General features: G+C 39.7%; 1 protein-coding gene across 11 annotated transcripts in view; it reads right to left on the bottom strand.

The window, feature by feature from the left end:
• The window catches only part of TTC3 (tetratricopeptide repeat domain 3), a 141,732-nt gene that overhangs the window by 8,361 nt on the left and 113,250 nt on the right, over positions 1-20,121 (bottom strand). For all 11 annotated transcript variants that reach the window (XM_059921519.1, XM_059921517.1, XM_059921527.1 and 8 more), the window contains 7 exons: positions 13,382-13,521; positions 10,370-10,438; positions 9,313-9,409; positions 7,538-7,638; positions 3,630-3,720; positions 3,120-3,221; positions 602-939 (listed from right to left, as the gene is read on the bottom strand). In XM_059921519.1, the coding sequence (XP_059777502.1) occupies positions 602-939; positions 3,120-3,221; positions 3,630-3,720; positions 7,538-7,638; positions 9,313-9,409; positions 10,370-10,438; positions 13,382-13,521 (938 nt within the window). The remainder of the gene's footprint in view (positions 1-601; positions 940-3,119; positions 3,222-3,629; positions 3,721-7,537; positions 7,639-9,312; positions 9,410-10,369; positions 10,439-13,381; positions 13,522-20,121) is intronic.

The following is a 20,121-nucleotide window of genomic DNA, read 5'->3' as shown; positions in this document are numbered from 1 at the left end:
AAAAGAGTGGATATACGTAAATGTACAACTGATTCACTTTGCTGTACAGCAGAAACTAATATGCCACTGTAAATCAACTATACTCCCCCGACCCAACCCCGCCAAAAAAGCAGCTCTCCTCACCCTCATAAGGATCCCTTTGTAACATGCTCACACACCTGACTCACTAGCAGATTACATCTAGCCTTGTCAGCCTCACAGCTCTAACAAATCAGAGGTGCTGTCCAACGAGGTGTAAGTTGCTGTTGCCTTCTTTGCTATATGTGGGATTTTTTTCCCTGAAATAAGGTCAAACTAATGTTTTGCAGTTCATTTAGTGATTCCCTAACTAGTGCTGGAGAGTTAGTGAGTTCACCAAAATCTTAGCAAACTGCCATGGGTTCTGATGAGTGTTGATTAACCAGTGTTCAATGTTTTCAATCTACTGGTTTGAAACTGCTCACTTCTATGTCTACAAAAGGAAAAAGTGCAGCACTTGTCTGAGTAAAACAATTATGCAGTCCTTTCCACTTCAGCCCCTAATTGGCTGTAACGTTATCTAATCAGGAAACCTCAGTTCAATAAAGCACTTAACAGAGTTGCAGACATTTTAGATTCGTACCTGCTGTGACACGGGAACACCACTGACAGGTGCTCAATAATACTATTGAACGGCTTCTTTGGAGACTGGCTTGAACGGGTGGCACGTCCTGGAGCAACAGGTGACTTCCGATCAGCCACCGGGCTTGGCTCTGACCGCGCTGCCTGGCCGGGGCTCTCACACTCTGGCCGCCGGCCGGCTTCCGGCTCACAGGAGGGCGACTCCACTGGGCCATCAGTAGCAGAGACCAGACTTGATTCCTCGGAAACTGCTGTTCGGTCTCCAGTCCTGTGACTCGTAGAAGTGGAGGGGCCTTGATCCTCATGGTCTGAAGACTCGGCAAGTAACTTAGGCTGAATCTACAAGGAACACAGCACAGTGGCTGGATCACTAAGCGTTACATCCGTGAACAAAGACTAACGATTAAGCACAACTATAATGAAGCCTGGCTGCTCAAGTGCACAGGATCTGAATTACGACAAATTAAACGTCTTGTCCTTAAAACCTGCTGGCCACCTTCTCTTTCTCAGAACGCGCTCTTCATGGCTCCACACCGCTGGCTTCCGTCCCACCCGCCGGGCCCCTGCCCAGCTCTCCCCGCAGCCCCGCCGCCGTCCACGCCTGAAGTGCGGCTGCCCCTCATGTTGTCAGAGGTGCGATCTCCACCCCAGCCGTGCTACGCCCTCTCGTGCCTCGCTGACTGTGTGCTCACTGAGGATAACGCCCACTTTTTTTTTTTTTGGCCGCGCAGTGCCGCATGTAGCATCTCAGTTCCCCGACCAGGGATCGAACCCATGCCCCCTGCGGTGGAAGCGCAGAGTCCTAATCACTGGACCACCGGGGAAATCCACAATGCCCACTTTCAAAACGATTCCAGTCTAGAATATCTTCCTGAGATCCAAATCTGCACATCCAAACTTCCTAATGGTCAGATCCACGTGGGTGACTGATTCCAGGGCCACTCACGCCCTACGTCTTCAAACCCCGCCTCAGGGCAGTCCCCTCACCCTGCCCTTCCTCCGGTGCCACCTCACTGACAGAAACCCAGAGTCATCCTCGACTCCCCAACATACTCACACGGAGCCCCAATCTCACAAGCAGCACCATTCTTTCAACTGACCTCCTGCACACCCCTCAAATGTGTTCTCTTCCCTCCAGCCCCACTGCCTCCCTGAGCCAGGACACGGCTGGGGACACTGAGCTGTAACTGGCTGGCTGGAAATCGCTCACTCAGCTCCCTCTCCCACCACATCTCCACACTGCAGTCAAGCTGATCGTCAAGCACAATGCTGACGTCGTTCCCTAACTTGAACCTTATACTGGCTTCTTAGTGACCTGAGGAAAAGTCCACACTGCTGAACACACCTTACACCTTAATAAGGCTCCCTTTGTTCCGGCCCGTGGGTACGATATTATAATCTTTCTCCCTATCGTCCCCTTTGTCATCGTGGACTTCTTTTATAGCTATGAAAGGAGGGTATTCTCTTTTTTTCTAGCCTCCAAATATGCTGCTTCTTCCACTTGGAACACTCTGACCCTGCAAACATCACACCACACACCCCTCCTCAAACACACACCCCCTTACTCCTTTTGCCTGGTTAATTCCTATTCCAGATCTCTGACTCACTGAGACTTCCAACAGCGGAGCTTCTGCCGAGGCCTAGGCCTCTGGGTTAGATTAGTTCCTCCTAATTTATGCTGCTATAGCATTCTATGTTCCTGTGAAAAATCTTGGCACATTTTGCTTATAATTATAGGTTTAAAGTCTCTCTTTCTTAAACCCATATGCACTTTGAGGGCACAGACCACATCTAATCTTGATCACCACTAAATACCCAATGAATGAACAGCAGGGAAATGACACACAAAGTAAATCATTTTTAGGGGTACTTATTACTCAAGCTCCTGGCACACTGAGAGTTCCCAAGGTTTTGAATTTTAAAATTACATAAGCTAGAGTTAAAAATTAATAGTAAAATATTCTATTGATATCTAATGCTTTTCCCCCTTCCATATCTGCTATAAGAACTTGGAAACACTATAAATAAGTGATCTTTAATTCTAAATAAAACTCTGTTTCTTACTCAGTTCAATGGAGAGAAAAAACTTTTTCTATGGAGAGAAAAAAACTGGCGCTCAATAGAAAATTTAATCAGTCCAAGGTGGCTAACCTTTTTAACGTTTTAAACCATTTTTTTTTTTGCAGATGAATCCACAGTAAGTATGAATGCTTAGTGTGCAAGGTATTGGGGAGAAAAAGATGCTCAAGATGAGGCTTCTGACTGCAGCTCCAGAGCCTACAATCTAAGACGCTGAATGCACTGACCGAAGGGTCACAGGGTGAGGGGCAAATAAGTGCAGCCCTCACAGGGCTTAACCTAGCACTTAATGAAAACATTAAGGCAACTGTTAATCCATCTCATGCCCACTCCCAAAACAATAACAACAAACTACTTTTGGCCAGTTAAGAAAGAAATTGTGCTTCACTCCTTTTCTGTTCTCTTTCCTTCAAAAAAAAAAAAAGATGTAATAGACTTACTGTGTTACAGGTAGGAAACGAAAGCTCAGAAATCTGCACTTTAGAAAGTTCACTGAGCCGAAAACCATTTTTAATTGCTTGAATTTGTTCTTCAAACTGAGACTGTAGGTAGAAGGAAAAATGTTAAGTTTTTCTAACAAATTCCAAGAGAAAACCACAACTGTCAAATAATATTTTTTTCCCCCTTACTATACATACATAACAAATGCTCAACCGTTTTCCAAGAAATATAACTGAGTTGCAAGGAAAGAGGTTCAAAATAAGTCCTTATTAATCGGAATGCTCTACAGCCTTATAAAACATAACTTTTCTAATCTTAACAATCAAGGGCTGAGTTTAAAGAGAGTTAAGAAGATAGCATTTCTTTCATGAAAAATTCTTAATTACAACAAAAAATAAATATTGTCTTGAACAGCTCAAAAAAGAAATAGTTTCAATATGACATGACCTCCTTAGAATTATAACCATCAGATAGATTTTGACAGAATTATAAAATACTTTATAACTTACCTTTGCTTTCTCAATTTCTTCTCTAACATTAGAAAGAAATGATTCCCATGAATGTATGTCATATTCCATGACAGGATATGCTGCAGAATCACTGAGAAAGTAGAAAAATTTATAAAACTGCTAATGTCCACTTAAAAATTTTTTTAAATTGAAAGTACTAAAGTACAAATGAAAATAAACATTTACACACGAGAGAAACATGATCACACACAAAAAAACAACTATTTTTAAAGAACTGTATATCTTACAAAGTCACTACACTTTAGGAAACTTTAACTGTTGATCTAATCCAGATCCCAAAACTGGTAGGCAGAGAGCAAATATTCTCCTGAATTTTAATTTCAGTCCCCAAATTTGAAGATCAGACACTCTTCAGCTGACATCTTCATATTTAACATCAAAGGCTATCTTTGTATTGAAAAACAAACCAAAAAAAAGGCCGCCTGGAAACATCCCAATAAAACCCTCATCCCCACCTTACTGTAAAACACAGTGGTGGGTGTCTAACAGGCTGTGAAACTTCTCAGCGCCTCATGAATCTGCTCCACTGAAAGTGACAGACAAGCTTTCTACTCCTAATTGAGAAGATCAGGAACACTACCAATCCGCGATGGTGTCAGTTCTCAGTATACATCATAAAGGAAAACCACAACATTGCTTTTATGGCTTTCCTCTTTTGCTATCCTATGGTGGAATGAGCAGAATTAGCACAGACTCCCTAAGAAAAATCGCCGTGTACTGTGAGGCTTAATAAGGAGTCAATACCATTAGATAAAATGAGGCCTGAGATGTCTGTTTCCCAGATGCACCACAACGCGTAGCCTACAGTTGTGCTGCATACTGGCAACTGAACACCACGTGGTCTCAACCTCAGCTGTACTAGTCCTGTAATCTGAATCAGCATATCAATTTACCTTTAATCAGAAAGGTTTTCTCACGTGAAAAAAACTTAATCTTGAAAAATGAAGAAATAAAGAACTATACAATAAAACTGTTTTTCCATAACCCACAGAATCTCTGGTTCAACACTGAGGGTTTGAAATTTAAATCAAAAAGCACTAGGAATTAAGAAGTCAAAATCCGTGTGTGGTCCCATTTGTTTATTTTTGTTTTTATTTCCATTTCTCTAGGACGTGTGTCAAAAAGCATCTTGCTGTGATTTATGTTACAGAGTGTTCTGCCTACGTTTTCCTCTAAGAGTTTTATAGTGTCTGGCCTTACATTTAGGTCTTTAATCCACTTTGAATTTATTTTTGTGTATGGTGTTAGGAAGTGTTTTGCAGAGCAAAGGAAACCATAAACAAGATGAAAAGACAACACTCAGAATGGGAGAAAATATTAGCAAAGGAAGCAATGACAAAGGATTAATCTGCAAAATATACAAGCAGCTCATGCAGCTCAATATCAGAAAAACAAACAACCCGGGCTTTCCCTGGTGGTGCAGTGGTTAAGAATCTGCCGGCCAATACAGGGGACACAGGTTCGACCCCTGGTCCGGGAAGATCCCACATGCCACAGAGCAACAAAGCCCACGCGCCACAACTACTGAGCCTGCGCTCTAGAGCCCACGAGCCACAACTACTGAGCCCGCGTGCCACAATGCCCACGTGCCTAGAGCCTGTGCTCCACAACAAAAGAAGCCATGACAATGAGAAGCCTGCGCACCACAATGAAGAGTAGCCCCCGCTAGCCACAAACAGAGAAAGCCCGCACGTAGCTACGAAAACCTAACACAGCCAAAAATAAAAACAAACAAATAAATTTATAAAAACAAAACAAAACAAAAAACAAACCCAATCCAAAAGTGGGCGGAAGACCTAAACAGACATTTCTCCAAAGAAGATACACAAATTGCCAACAAACACATGAAAGGACACTCAACATCACTAATCATTAGAGAAATGCAAAACAAAACTTTAGTGAGGTATCACCTCACACTGGTCAGAATGGCCATCATCAAAAAATCTACAAACAATAAATGCTGGAGAGGGTGTGGAGAAAAGGGAACTCTCTTGCACTGTTGGTGGGAATGTAAACTGATACAGCTACTATGGAGAACAGTATGGAGGTTCCTTAAAAAACTAAAAATAGAACTACCATATGACCCAGCAATCCCATTACTGGGCATATACCCTGAGAAAACCATAATTCAAAAAGACACATGCGGGCTTCCCTGGTGGCACAGTGGTTGAGAATCTGCCTGCCAATGCAGGGGACACAGGTTCGAGCCCTGGTCTGGGAAGATCCCACATGCCGCGGAGCGACTAAGCCCGTGAGCCACAATTGCTGAGCCTGCGCGTCTGGAGCCTGTGCTCCGCAACGGGAGAGGCCACAATAGTGAGAGGCCCACGCACCGCGATGAAGAGTGGTCCCCACTTGCCGCAACTAGAGAAAGCCCTCACACAGAAACGAAGACCCAACACAGCCATAAATAAATAAATTAATTAATTAATTAATTAAAAAAAAAAAAAAAAAAAAAAAGACACATGCACCCCAATGTTCATCGCAGCACTATTTACAGTGGCCAGGACATGGAAGCAACCTAAGTGTCCACTGACAGATGAATGGATAAAGAAGATGTAGCACATATATACAATGGAATATTACTCAGCCATAAAAAGAAACGAAATTGAGTTATTTGTAGTGAGGTGGATGGACCTAGAGTCTGTCATACAGAATGAAGTAAGTCAGAAAGAGAAAAACAAATACCGTATGCTAACACATATATACGGAATCTAAAAAAAATGGTTCTATTGAACCTAGGGGCAGGACAGGAATAAAGATGTAGACGTAGAGAATGGACTTGAGGACATGGGGAGGGGGAGGGTAAGCTGGGACGAAGTGAGAGAATGGCATGGACATATATACACTACCAAATGTAAAACAGATAGCTAGTGGGAAGCAGCTGCATAGCACAGGGAGATCAGCTTGGTGCTTTGTGACCACCTAGAGGGGTGGAAAAGGGAGGGTGGGAGGGAGATGCAAGAGGGAGGGGATATTGGGATATATTTATATGTATAGCTGATTCACTCTGTTATACAGCAGAAACTAACACAACACTGTCAAACAATTATACTCCAATAAAGATGTTTAAAAAAAAAAAACCAAACCTCTGTGTGGAATATGATAAAAGGACCAGATGAAAAGTAATCCCATGTGCAAAAATCTATATAGAAAAGTGCTAAATGCTAGACTGAAGGAGACCCTCTAGGATTCCCAGGTAAACCTTATTCCAAAAACAAAGCAAAAGAAAGAAAAACAGGTAAAGATTACAGAGGGTTGAAAAAAAATGACCAGATGTAAATATCTTTTGAAGTGACATTCCCATCTCTCCCATTAAGACTGTTAAGTAACTATTCTTACGGAAGGCAATTGTTTAAAAAGCCTTAAAAATGTGATCTTCATTCCAGAAATTTATTTATTGCATGGAAATGACTAATAATTTAGCTATAAGGATAAAACTTTAGTTATAAGGATACTTGCTACAGTACAGCTTTTATTAACAAAATGTGCAAACAACCCAACTCTCCCACTACAGTGGTATTTAATAAATCATGACACGTTTGTACACTGGAATACTATTTAACCTTTTAAAATTAGGTTGGAGAAACACAATTATTGATATGAAAGGAAGCTTCCTGTACACTACTTAGTGAAAACTATATATAAATTTTTTTTTCAAATACTTAATGGATTTACTGCAAAATATTAGCTAGTTATAGCTCAATTTAGAATTAGGATAATTTTTATCATTTTTGTTTACATGTTTTGATTTTTCTATAATTGAATATGTATTAACTATATTAACTATTAAAAATAAAGTAGTCCTAATGTAAGTTTTTTAAATCAGCCCTAACCTTTTTTTACTCATTGACACTTCTGGAAAGACACCTGCGACATCACAATACCTGCTCATTAGCTTCAGGTTCTTAAGAAACCCTTCGGCTTGCGACTCCATGGTCTGTAACTTATATACTTCCACCTCCTTCCAGTTTTCGAGCACAGATACCTACCATTAGATTCAAGAATGTAAGTATTTTAAAACTAAAACTATTTTAAGGTTGTTAAAACAAACATTCTAAACCACTTTCAAGTTTCTCCTTAAATCACCAGAACTTAATTATGTTATAATTTCTCTGAGGTGAACATGAATTAAAACTTTTGGATTTGAAAATAGAATAACAAGATGACAGTAAAATTATATACCTATAATGATACTTTTCTCAGATATGAAACTTTGCACATGGTTTACTGCTTAAGCCATATACAAGCACAGAGCTAGGTTACCTACATGTATATACCTGGTGTGCATAATCTATGGTCCTGTTCATGGTGAGCAGAGGGCCAGGACCCTGCAGAACAACCCCAAGGCTGAACCCTACCTAATTTAAAGGCCTGAGAAACAGACTTGTGGTTGCCAAGGGAGAGGGAAGGGGGGGGATGTGGTGGGAGTCTGGGGTTAGCTGATGCAAACTATTATATATAGAATGGATAAACAAGGTCCTACTGTATAGCACAGGGAACTATATTCAGTATCCTGTGATAAACCATAATGGAAAAGAATATAAAAAAGAATGTGTATATATATATACATATGTATAACTGAATCACTTTGTTGTACAGCAGAAATTAACACAACATGGTAAATCAACTATACTTCAATAATAAATACATAAATAAATAAATAATTACAGAATAGCTGCATTAAAATAAAATAAAATAAAATAAAAGCCTCAGAGAAGCTGTTATCAGAAAGGGCATCAAAAGGCTCTAGGGCATGTTTTTAAAACTTTAGACTCTCTGGCTCCCCGCACAAGCCAACTGGCCATTTTTGTAAAAGTGACTGCAGGAAATGTAGACCTGCCTTGTTTTAATCCAGGTGTCAGTAACCTTGACAGGGCCCACCAGGCAAACCTGTTTGCCAAATGGTAGCAAATGGGAACTGAATGACTTGGGAACAGAGATGCAGGCATAGTATCCACAAAGTAGAAGTACTTGGACTTTTTTTTCCTTCCTTTCTTTAGAAAAGCAGTTGCATAGCTGATATTTCACTGAAAGACTCATGTTTACAGACTGCATAAGCTAAGCTTTTCCTTACTTTCCTAGAATAATCATAGACACATACACTAATAAATAACATTTACTTCTCAATTAGAAAAACAAAGACAACCATATTTCAGGAACTAAATAAAATACAGCCAGAGGTCATTATTATTATTTTTGTCTCAGTAGTTTCTCAAATAGTATACTGACATTGGTATATATTCTTCTGCAGGGAGAAGAGTATATTCTTAATAAATGGATTATTTTCAACTTCCTTTTCTAGCATTGGCAAATAGATTTTATGGTTGGCTACTTCATGGTACATCACTTGATTAAATATGATGAAGCCATTAAAAGTGTAGAGCATGGCAAATGATTGAATTATGTTAAATAAGCAGGTTATAAAATGTGGTGTACACTATGAGTACAGCTATGTAATAAATAAGCACAAAGGTAAAACATTTTAAAGCTACAGGCAAGGAAAGAGTGGCTGTTCCAGGGAGGTAGGATTATGGGTGAAAGGATATCCCTCAGCCTCCACACCTCCCAGCAGTGCTGTCGTGCCTCATGTGTAATTAAACACAAAGTAAACAAATGATATCCTGCCATATCTGTCAGTCACCAAGTGTCCTGGACTCACCTCTGCATCCACAGCCCTTTGAAGACTCTCTTCATAATGCTCTTTCTCTTTCTTTATACGCTCCTCTATTTTCATTTTCTCATTCATAAATGTCTTACTGCAAATATTAAAGAAAAAAAACTTATTGAAAATAACTTAATCAGTGAGATCACAAAGGCTGAAGCCAGGTTAGCTTTTAAGTCATGCCACAAAAAGACACAACATCTTCTAGAGAAACTTCTTGCCTAATATTTGCCTATATAATGCAAGACTCACATGTGCTCTTTGCACTTTACAAATGATCGAAGGAAGATGTGAAATTAAAAGTGAGTACTGGTGGGACTGCTGAGAAACTGGTTCACCATTTTTATGAGGTTAGGTTAAGTCTAATCTGGCTACTGAGTCAGAAATTCTATTTTGACCCACATTACAAGGTAATAACCCAAAGGAAAAAAGTGATATGCACAAAGCTGTTCATGGCATTACATTTATAACAGCTTAAAAACAGAAACAAAAAACCTGGCACAGACTATGATGTAAATGGAAATATGTGTATGAAACAATATTAAATAAGAAAAGCAGAATACAACTGCTTACTACTGAATATACTGGTTACCAGTATGTACAAACACTTCTATTAATAAAGGTTAAAAGGAAACTTTTTATAGGTTCATAATAAAAATTCTTTAATAAAATCTTTAATTGTAGAGCAAGAAACTACCGTAATATAGTTTGTACTGTTATTTCAAGTAACAAAAGTTTTTAAAACACATTTTTAGTTTCAGGTTAATTCAAGGGAAAAGAAGAGTAATCTACAATGATAAATTCAGGACCTTTTTTACACCGACAATGTGAAACAAAAGGAGAAACATCATAAAATAAAAATACTTAAAGAATAAATTTATTTAAATATTAATTTAAATAATAAAATAGAAAGAGAAATTTTTTAAAAGAGAAACATAATTATTTAAAAGAAACAGACAAGTAAAAATATATTTGGATGTCTAAATATGTGTAGACTGTGCCTCCAGTATTAAAAGTATAATAAGATGTTAAAATAAATTTAAGCTTAATTTGCCTGATTTCAAAGGACTGGTCCAGAAGTAATTCACGTTCCTTTTCCTTTCCAGCATTTTCCTGGGTATACCTACAAAAGTATAATCACCAAATTTTAATTAATTTTCAAAGGTTTTTAAAAACACGATCTCACACAGTAAACTCCTATATCCATGCAAACATTTCTTGAATTCTTTACATTTATTTTTGTTTCATTTCTAATATCTTCTAAATAGGCAAAGAATTTGGACCATTTTCCTTTTGGGAAAATTTCCTTCTACACCTGCAGGGCAGATCACCTTTTTCTTCACTCTAAGTCGCATGTCTGCAGCAAAGATCCCCTGTCTCAGTCCTCTGTCAGAAGCACCTCCAGGGGCTTCAACACGAGACAGAGGAGTAAGGTGTCAGATCATCATCAGTTTAACAGTGGTTCTCACTCAGAATGAAAACAGCCTTCTATTCTTTAAAACAGAACCTCAAGTCCAACTGAACACACACACACACACACACACACACACACTCGTATGCACACAGTGGGACAATTCTTCCAAAGTGTGTAAATCTTTGATACTTATGCAATGTCCTGTAGCAGGTGGGTTCTGCCTCTTCTTTCACGCTCACCTATACACCTGTTTAGTCATCTCTACTTGCTAAAAAACCCACATTTCCACTAAGAACCAGGTTAAATGCCATTTCACTTCTTTTTTTTTTTTTTTGAAACACTTAGAGTTGAAACTCTTTATTAGGTACAACTCTTATGATGTTCCTTTTCTGATAATCTTAAATATCCAGTCAATTGTAATCATCAAAGACATATTTGAAACAGCATGACTTGCATATAAGTACGAGTAAGCATGGTGCCAAGTTCAATAAATTGTGCTGTTATAAAACCACCACCTGACAGAAAGGAGACATGCCAGAAATAAGCCAAAAGCTGTCTACACATAAATTTCCTACTGTACTGAAATTCTTATTCTTGTTGATGAATTCAAAACAAAAAGGTGCTTTGAACACATTAAGGAAAAGCATTATGAAATCTCAGAATCTCACTTTTATTTTCTTCTCATTAATTCAATGCCTTAAAATCCGATTTCCAGCTTTATTTATTTTTTGAAACTCTTCTAAGATCATCAATGGCATCTCACAAAAAAGAGAAGAGGTGCCAGAAATCTGAAGAATACCGTTTTTTCATTCCTGATTTTCAACAAAGAGCAGAATATGAGTTTTATAAAACCAAAGAGGTAAGGTAAGCCCACCACTGATTCTAGAAAAAATTCTAGAATCAATTATTTTAAAGATATTAAGATAGCACAGGGAACTATATTCAATATCCTATGATAAATTATAATGGAAAAGAATATGAAAAAGAATGTATATATATATGTATAACTGAATAACTGCTGTACAGCAGAAATTAACACATTGTAAATGAACTACAATAAATTTTTTTTTTTTTTTTGGCTGCGTTGTGTCTTCGTTGCTGCAAGGGTTTTCTCCAGTTGTGGTGAGCATGGGCTACTCTTCGTTGTGGTGCGTGAGCTTCTCATTGCGGTGGCTTCTCTTGTTGCGGAGCATGGGCTCTAGAGTGCAGGCTCAGTAGTTGTGGTGCACAGGCTTAGTTTCTCTGCGGCATGGGAGATCTTCCCGGACCAGGGCTTGAACCCATGTCCCCCTTCATTCTGTGCCAATGTTTCCACTCTGGTGAATGTACGAATGGATGACCTCTTGCCTCATTTCCTTAGTAGAATACTTGCACACGTGCATTTCACACTCAGCGCAGAGCAGTCATAGCTTCACCTGGTCACCGAGGATCAGCCAATCACAGCTGTGGGAAGGCATCCATGATTCGAGTCCAAGCTCACTCTGCTCCTGCAGGACAGGCTAATAAATCAGGAGACGAGGTGCTGCAGCAAGGAATACGACTTTATTCCGAAAGCCGGCAGAACGAGAAGATGACAGACTAGTGTCTCCAAAAAACCATCTTCCATTTCACTTCTTTTACAAAATAGTTCCTCTAAGTTCTCAATACTGGGTGGCTTTTCATGGAATTTCTGCCTTCTTTCATAATTATCTCTGGCTTCTGCCACTGCACCTGCAACTTGCTCAAAACAACAAAATGTGGCAGAAGTGACGCTCTGACAGTTCTGGGTCTGAACCTTCAGAAGGGCAGGCAGCTTCCACTTCTGCACTCTTGGAAGCTCTTAGCCACCACATCAGAGGTCTGGCTACCATGATGGAGACCATATGGACAGATCAAATAGATAGAAGAAGCCACATGGAGAGAGAGAAGGCCTGAAACTGCATAGGAAGAAAGAGGCCAAGTCACCCCAGCATCCCAGCTGAGCCCAGCCACAAGAGGAACCACTGACAAGACCAGCAGAAGAATGGTCCGGCCAAACAGCCCAGACTGCAAGAGCAGGATCAAATAAAAATTAATTTAAGCCACTATGTTTCTGGTGTTTTGTTCAACAGTAGTTAACAATTAAGCTGAGGAATCATATGACATATCACTGTTTAGGGAAAGAGGAGTTAGGAGGGATCACAGAGAATCTTGAAACAAACCTGGCCCATCTGACAATTGCCTGAATGTATTACCAAATCTTTCATATTACAGAACCAAATTTTAATAATTTAAAGATTCAGGATGAAAGTAATAAATAAAATGATCATCACAGAATCTTAGTGCTGGAAAGAACCTTAGATCTAGACAAGCCCCCTCATTCTACAATAAGGAAAAGGGGTTAAAGGTAATGTTCACAGTAAGAGGTGGTGTTCAGACTGGAAGTCGGTTCTTTGTTGATTTGCAGTCTTACCTTTATGTAATTTATCTGCAAACATGGTAGGTTTATAAAAAGTTTTAGGTGCAATAATTCCCCAACAGATGTTCTTTAAAATGAAATGAAAACAATACCTAAAATTTTCACTTTACTTGATATAGCCTGAAATTGAATATCAAAAATGAAAAATAACCCAAAATATACCCCAATAATACATAAAGAAGTAAAAATCATTGACTTTCAAACTTGTTACTTACATTTCACTGGCATTTAAAACCTTTTTCATCTTCTTCTTCAGTGCCTTTAGTCTCTCTTGGATTTCTTTTTTCTCCTGTTCCCATTTTTTAATTTCCTTTTCCAAATCTTCGAGGAACCAATCTAATTCTGTCTTTGAGATCTAAAAACATTTTAGAAAGTACCTAAATAAATGGGAAGATGTACTTTTTAAAAAAAAAAAAGAGCCTGAAAGACTAGAATTGTGGCGGTGTGCTACCTTAACCAATGACTCCAGTTCCACAGGACACACACTCAGGAGCTGGCTGTATGTGCTACCCTGGCCAAGGCTGGGACATCAAGTCGCACAATGCACAGCCTCAGCCCTTAAACAAGGACGGAGAGACACATGACAGACTATCTGGTACTTGGGAAGGGCTTCTCAAAATCAGTGATATCTGATCTCTGTCTTCAAAAATGGGTCTGTCACATGGAGAATGGATTCCAAGTAGTGGCAACTGGTGAGGCAGAAGGTTGAAAGAGTAAGGCATGTCTGTGCAAAAAAAGCAAGAGGTGCTACATGGCTGGAGGACGAGGTGCGTGTTCGGAAGTCAGGGCACAGAGAATGGCATCTGAGGCACCTTGGGTTAAAATGATCAAGGGCCTTGTAAGCCATGCTAAGGAGTGTGGACTTTATCCTGCAGAAAACAGGAAGCCAGTGAAGGCTCTTAAGCAGGGTTGTGAGATGATGAGACTCTTATTTTAGAAAAATAACTGAAAGACAAAGAGGTAGACTCGGGGTAAGAGGGTACATGAAAGACGAGAACAGTGGCTTTCACATTTTCTTGACTTTCTCTGACACTTTCTTATTGTGACCCACAATAGCAAAAGCATTTTAATAATGATCTACAGCATATGTATATACATATATATGTATGCATGTATATACACATAAAACTGAAAAAAATTGCCCTCACCTTCTGAGATGTTTTCTGATATTTCTATTCTATTCTACTATTAAAAACAATTCTAGTCACCATCATTAAACTGACTTCATAGCCCATTATGAATTATAACCTTTAATGTTAAAGACTATATTAGAAGAAGGTAAAATCTCACTGCAATAGCCCAAGTGAGAGACAACGAGGATGACAGTGGTAACTGTAGGGGTGATAAGAAGAAATAAAGGGAACTTTAGAAGACTAGAATGGGTAAGACCATGTGTCCGACTGGATATATGGTAAAGCAGAAGGTGACAGAGTTAAAGATAAGTTTCTACCTTGGATGAATAACTAAACAAAATTCCATTAACAAAAAAGGAGAATATGGAAGATGTACAGGAGAGGGAAATTAACCTAGATATGTATGTTTAAATAAATTTATGAGTAAACAATAAAATATATATAAGAACTTAATAATTTTGACCCTGCAATCATTTTGATGGGACAGAGTAGAAATTTATAAATGTTTGACAAAGACTACAAATCAAAGGGATAAAATTCTGAATTCAAACAGTCTTCCAACATAGCCACACAGAAAGGAATAACGTATTTCCAAGTTTTGTTGATTTACACATCTTCTAACAGGCTATTCTAGAGTGAGTTAGCACACCATCAAGTCAGGTGTGTTCTGCTCCCCAAAGAACCTTTCCCAATATGGGAAACTCCAACCCCATTAATATACTACCAACCAAAAGTCCATTCACCAATTAATTAGTTGTAACTTGGAATGCATTTCCCCATAAGAAGCCATGTTAGAAACATCAGTTAAATAGCCAACACTTCTCTTCCAAGAAGCTCACAGTTACAGTGGTAAGCTGAATAAAACGAGGTCTACAGTGTTAAAGAAGGCAAGTTTCCAGACCATGAAGAGTCTGTTTGACTGCAGAAGAAATAGTCTCAACCGGGGTTCTGGGAGCAGAGACATGCGGTGCTGGAAAGACAAGGAGGGAAGCTAAGACTCCCCTCTGAGAGAGTTTTGAAAAAGACTCTCGTCTGTCTTCAGCAGCCTCCTGTCTTCCTTTTGGCAGTGGGTTCCGCCCTCTGGGGGCCCTTCCTCCCTCAACACCCTCAAGTTTCTCTGGACCCCCGACTTAAGCCCACCCCCAGCTGAGGGCCTGCCAACTCCCAGGCATACTTCCAAAATGTCCTTCCTCTCCTTCCCTTCCCATCCCTCACCCCGAGAGTGCCTGACTGCAGCACGGTGCTCAGGAGAAGCACTTCAACCGGCCTGGAAGTATCCACACTTCACTCTTCAGCCTAAATGATTCTCTAATCTACAGGGAGTCTACACACACGTTTTATTTGGCAATTCCAGTACTTTTCGTTTGCTTTTTAAAATATAAATGTGTTATCTCTGCCTGGTCACAAAGGCCTTTGGTTTGCAATACCTGCCAGAATTTCAGGCAATATGACAAAGAGAAATGAAAAGCTGTTCTCTTGATGCTCTGGACGGTTAGGTACAACACCAGTTGAGACAGCCTTCTTGGTCAGCTTTCTTATGCAGGTGTTGCCTTTTGAAACTTCTTCTGAACCTACAAATTCTCTGAAAGTTTTATGTCATTTTTCAACGTGTCATCTCTTCAATGCCAGCAGATATACAGGCGGTGCATATGCTTGTAAGATGCCAGCCACTTATAAATAAACACGCTACAGACTAATATTTCTAACAATTACTGTGTGAATCAGAATGGAGCAATACTTACAAGAGACTAAAAGGAGCACGTGTCAACTTTACTCTTTTCCAGTTTGAAATTCTACTAGCAACGACGACTGCTTAATGAAGTCCCAACTTCATTTCTGCTTAGGGAGCCTTTCATTTTCCACCTGTGACCAGGTTCCCTGTAGCCTGAACTTCCTGCTTAGGCTTAGAATGTGACCAGGTCACTGAGACATGGGCTCAGCTACAGAAACTTGGAGCCTCCTCCTTCAGAAAAGATGGTGTGGCCTGAAGCCAAGTTACAGACTCCCTGTGAAATACGGCTCTCTAGTCAAAAGAGGCATCAACTTACAAGGACATTTCTCCCTCATCAGCTTCTGACACCAAGGTTTCGGATGTTCCTGGGAAGCAGATTTGCTAACCAGTCCAGGTGCTTAATGACTTTAAAGTCCCACCGCGGGAGTAGGGTTGACCTCAATGGCCTTGAGATGTGCAGGCCAACTGTTCTAAGGCAGCAGAGGTTCAACAGCTCAGGGACATTCCCTCCATCATGGGGACAGTTGAACTCACATTGCCCTTTTGCTGCAATCTTGCTGATCCTGAATGTGCTCAGTCATTACTGTGACGGAGGTGACCACCATGCCTACTAGGCTTACAAGATCCTGTATTCTACTACCATGACCAATGTCCATATGCACGCCTTGCTGCTGACGGCCAAGCCAAACTTGTTTCTTGCCTCTATTCTAAGCCAATGATTTCACCTAGGATTCAGGCCTTTGGCTGGGAGATGATGTACAACCTCAAGGTTATACTGGGACATAAGAACCTACTTGGCAACAAGTACCTAAAGCAGTTCAGGTATCAAAAGGCACAAAGTATTATAAACACACACACACACCCCTACAGCTCAGCCATGAAAAATGCTACATGAGTTCATCTGCCATTTGTACTCACCACCCTTTAATGACATAACTGGCCTAGGGCAGCTATCATGAGCTTGTCTCTGACTACATGAAAAAGAATAATCTGAATGCTTTTCTTTGAAACATTAGAATAGGAGAAACAACAGGCTATATACAACTGCATCCTGTATTTGTACAGTTCACTGACATAATTATAAACACCTCTGAAAGTCTTTTTCTCAATTAGAGAGCATTTGGTTTTTATACCTCATTTTTTAAACCTCAACTATGTTTTAAAATAAATATTTGAAGTGCCTTCAGTAATATATATAATTTAAAAAATACAAAATAAAAAAGAATGCTAAGTAAAGAAAACAGAATAAAAAGATAAGAATGATTATATAAAAACAGAGCCAGAGTAATATAAAAACAAATGGCATGAGGTCCTAACCATTCTTCAGAAACAGTATTAAAACTTTCTGGCAGTCGAAGTCAAATAAAAACAAGCCCACTGCACAAAGAAACCCAGGTAGTAAAAGCAGAGAGGAATGACTTCTCAGGGCCTCATAAAGAGGATGCTACATAAAAGTCCTGGAAGGTCAGCACAGAGCCTGGCACTTAAGGAGCATCCAATAAATATTTGTCAAATGAAAGAATGGGTAATATCCTCAACTACATACTAGCAGTAAATAAAGCAACAATCTTCACAGAACGTCCAGGCCTGATGGCCTTTCATGTAGGCTGACAGAATATGAAGACACAATTCACTAAACCCAGTTCTTCAGGGGCCTAAGTACAACTGTTTGATAACATCGGCAGAGCTCCTAGTCTGTACACTGAGATCCAAAGATGGCTAAGAAACAGTCCTCACACAGAAGGGGACAGTGGCCCCTGCGTCCAGCCCAGCGCCCGCACCAAGCAGGTACGTGGAAACCCGGCCGCGGCCACGACAGGGGAGCATCACGTCCATTTGGAGAGGACTCTCCATGGGCTCTGGAGCAAAGGTGACACAGGAGGAAGAAGGCAAAGCCAGCTGCTCCCCAGCAAACACACCCCCAGGGGTGTGTCCCTTATGTCCCCATCAGCGTCATCTTTCTGGTTCTGGTCCTGTCTGTCTCTTCCTAAATTTTTATGATTATTTAAATATTTACGTACAAGGTCTTCGATTTTGAAAGCCAATTCTAAACTTAAAAAAAAACTGACGTAAGACTCAATGCTGGGGGGTGGAGTCAAGGTGTCGTACTAGGGGGAAGCGAATTCGCGTCTCCTCACAACTAGGGCACCTACCAGGCACCGGTGGGGGACCACAGACACCTAGGGGACAGGAGGAACCCCCAGTGACCAGTTGTTTCAATTATAGTTTTATTTTTCCTAATATATTTTTTATCTTTCTAACTTTAAAAAAAAAAAAAAAAAAAGAAACAGTCCTCACTTTCAGGGAGATCACAGTTTGGTGGGGGAAATATGCATAAAAGATAATTACTACACCATACACAAAAATTAACTCAAAATGGATCATAGGCCTAAGTGGAGAGAGCTAAAACTATAAAACTCTAGAATACAGGAGTAAATCTTGGTGCTTGGTGATCTTGGATTTTACAGTGGTTTCTCAGCTACGACATCAAAAGCATAAGCAACAAAAGAAAAAATAGAGAAAGCGGACTACACTGAAATTTAAAACTTGTGTGCTGCAAATGATACCATCAAGAAACTGAAAAGACAACCCACGGAACAGGAGATAGAAGAAATAAAGTTGCAAATATGGAAGATGGGAGAAAATATTTCTAAATCATATATTTGATAAGCAATTTGTACCTAGAATACATATATATGAAAACTCTTAATTCAATAATTAAAAAACAAATAATGAAATTAATAAATGGGCAAAGGATTAAAACAGACATTTCTCCAAATTTTCCAAAGATATAAAAATGGACATTAAGCACATATAAGATGCTCAACACCATGAACCTTTAGGGAAATGCAAATCAAAACCACAATGAGAAACCACTTTATACCCATCAGAATAGCTAAACTCAAAAAGATAGATAACAATAAGCATTAGTGAGACCATGGAGAGACTGGATCCCTCATACACTGCTGGTGGGAATGTAAGATGGTGTAGCTGTTTTGGAACAGTATGGAACTTTCTCGAACTCTTAAATATGGAGTTAGCATATGACCCAGCAATTCCACTCCTAGGTATATACCCAAAAGAAATGAAAACATATGTCCACAGAAAAACTTGTACTCAGATGTTCATAGCAATATTATTCATGACAGTCAAAAACTGGAAAGAATCCAAATGTCCATCAACTGATGAATGGGTAAATAAAATGTGATACAGCATACAAAGGAGTATTACTCAGCAGTGAAAAGGAATGAAGTGCTGATACATGTTACACGGATGAACGTACATGGATGGACCTTGAAAACATTAAGCTAGGTGAAAGAAGGCACTCACAAAAGACCACATAGGATATGACTCCATTTATATAAAATGCCCAGAACAGGCAAATCCATAGAGTAAATTAGTGGTTGCCTACAGCCAGGGGAGGGAGGGAGGAGAACAGGGAGTGACTGGTAGTGGTTACGAGATTTCTTTTTGGGGCGATAAAAATGTTCTAAACTGAAGATCGTGGTGATGGCTACAACAGCGTGCATACACTAAAAACACTGACTATATACTTTAAATGGGTGAATTTTATGATATGTGAATTATATCTCAATAATGATGTGAACAAAATGATAATTACTGGATAATATAGTGTGAGGCACTCATTATCACCACTGCATTAATAAGGGCGTTTAACCAAGCCTGAGCTGTCGTCAGTGACTGCTTTCTCAACAAAGTGATGCCTGAGTTGGACCCAAAGGGTGAGGAGGAGTGAGCCAGGCTTGGGGAGGAAGAAGGCCACTTGAAGCAGAAGGAACAGTGCTGGGAAAAGGTCCAGAAGTGAGCAAATCACATGACAAGCACTATCCATTACGTAAGGAAGAAGGCAGAAGATGGAGTTAGATACCAATCACAGAAGGTCTTTTAAGCTCTTGGTAATTACTGAGCGTTAGTGAATTACTGGTGCTAACCTACTGTGGCAGAGGGATGGCATTCACAGCCCCATCCTTCACCCCTCCCCAGATCTACACCCTTTCTCATGGGACCTTGGCATTCCCTTCACTAAAGAGGCAGTCTCTCCCACTTTGTCACAGCTAGTAGGTCTGTG

The sequence above is a fragment of the Balaenoptera ricei genome, chromosome 4 (assembly GCF_028023285.1).
Source record: "Balaenoptera ricei isolate mBalRic1 chromosome 4, mBalRic1.hap2, whole genome shotgun sequence".
In the NCBI taxonomy this organism is placed as follows: domain Eukaryota; kingdom Metazoa; phylum Chordata; class Mammalia; order Artiodactyla; family Balaenopteridae; genus Balaenoptera; species Balaenoptera ricei.
This window is presented reverse-complemented; position numbering and strand designations above follow the sequence as displayed.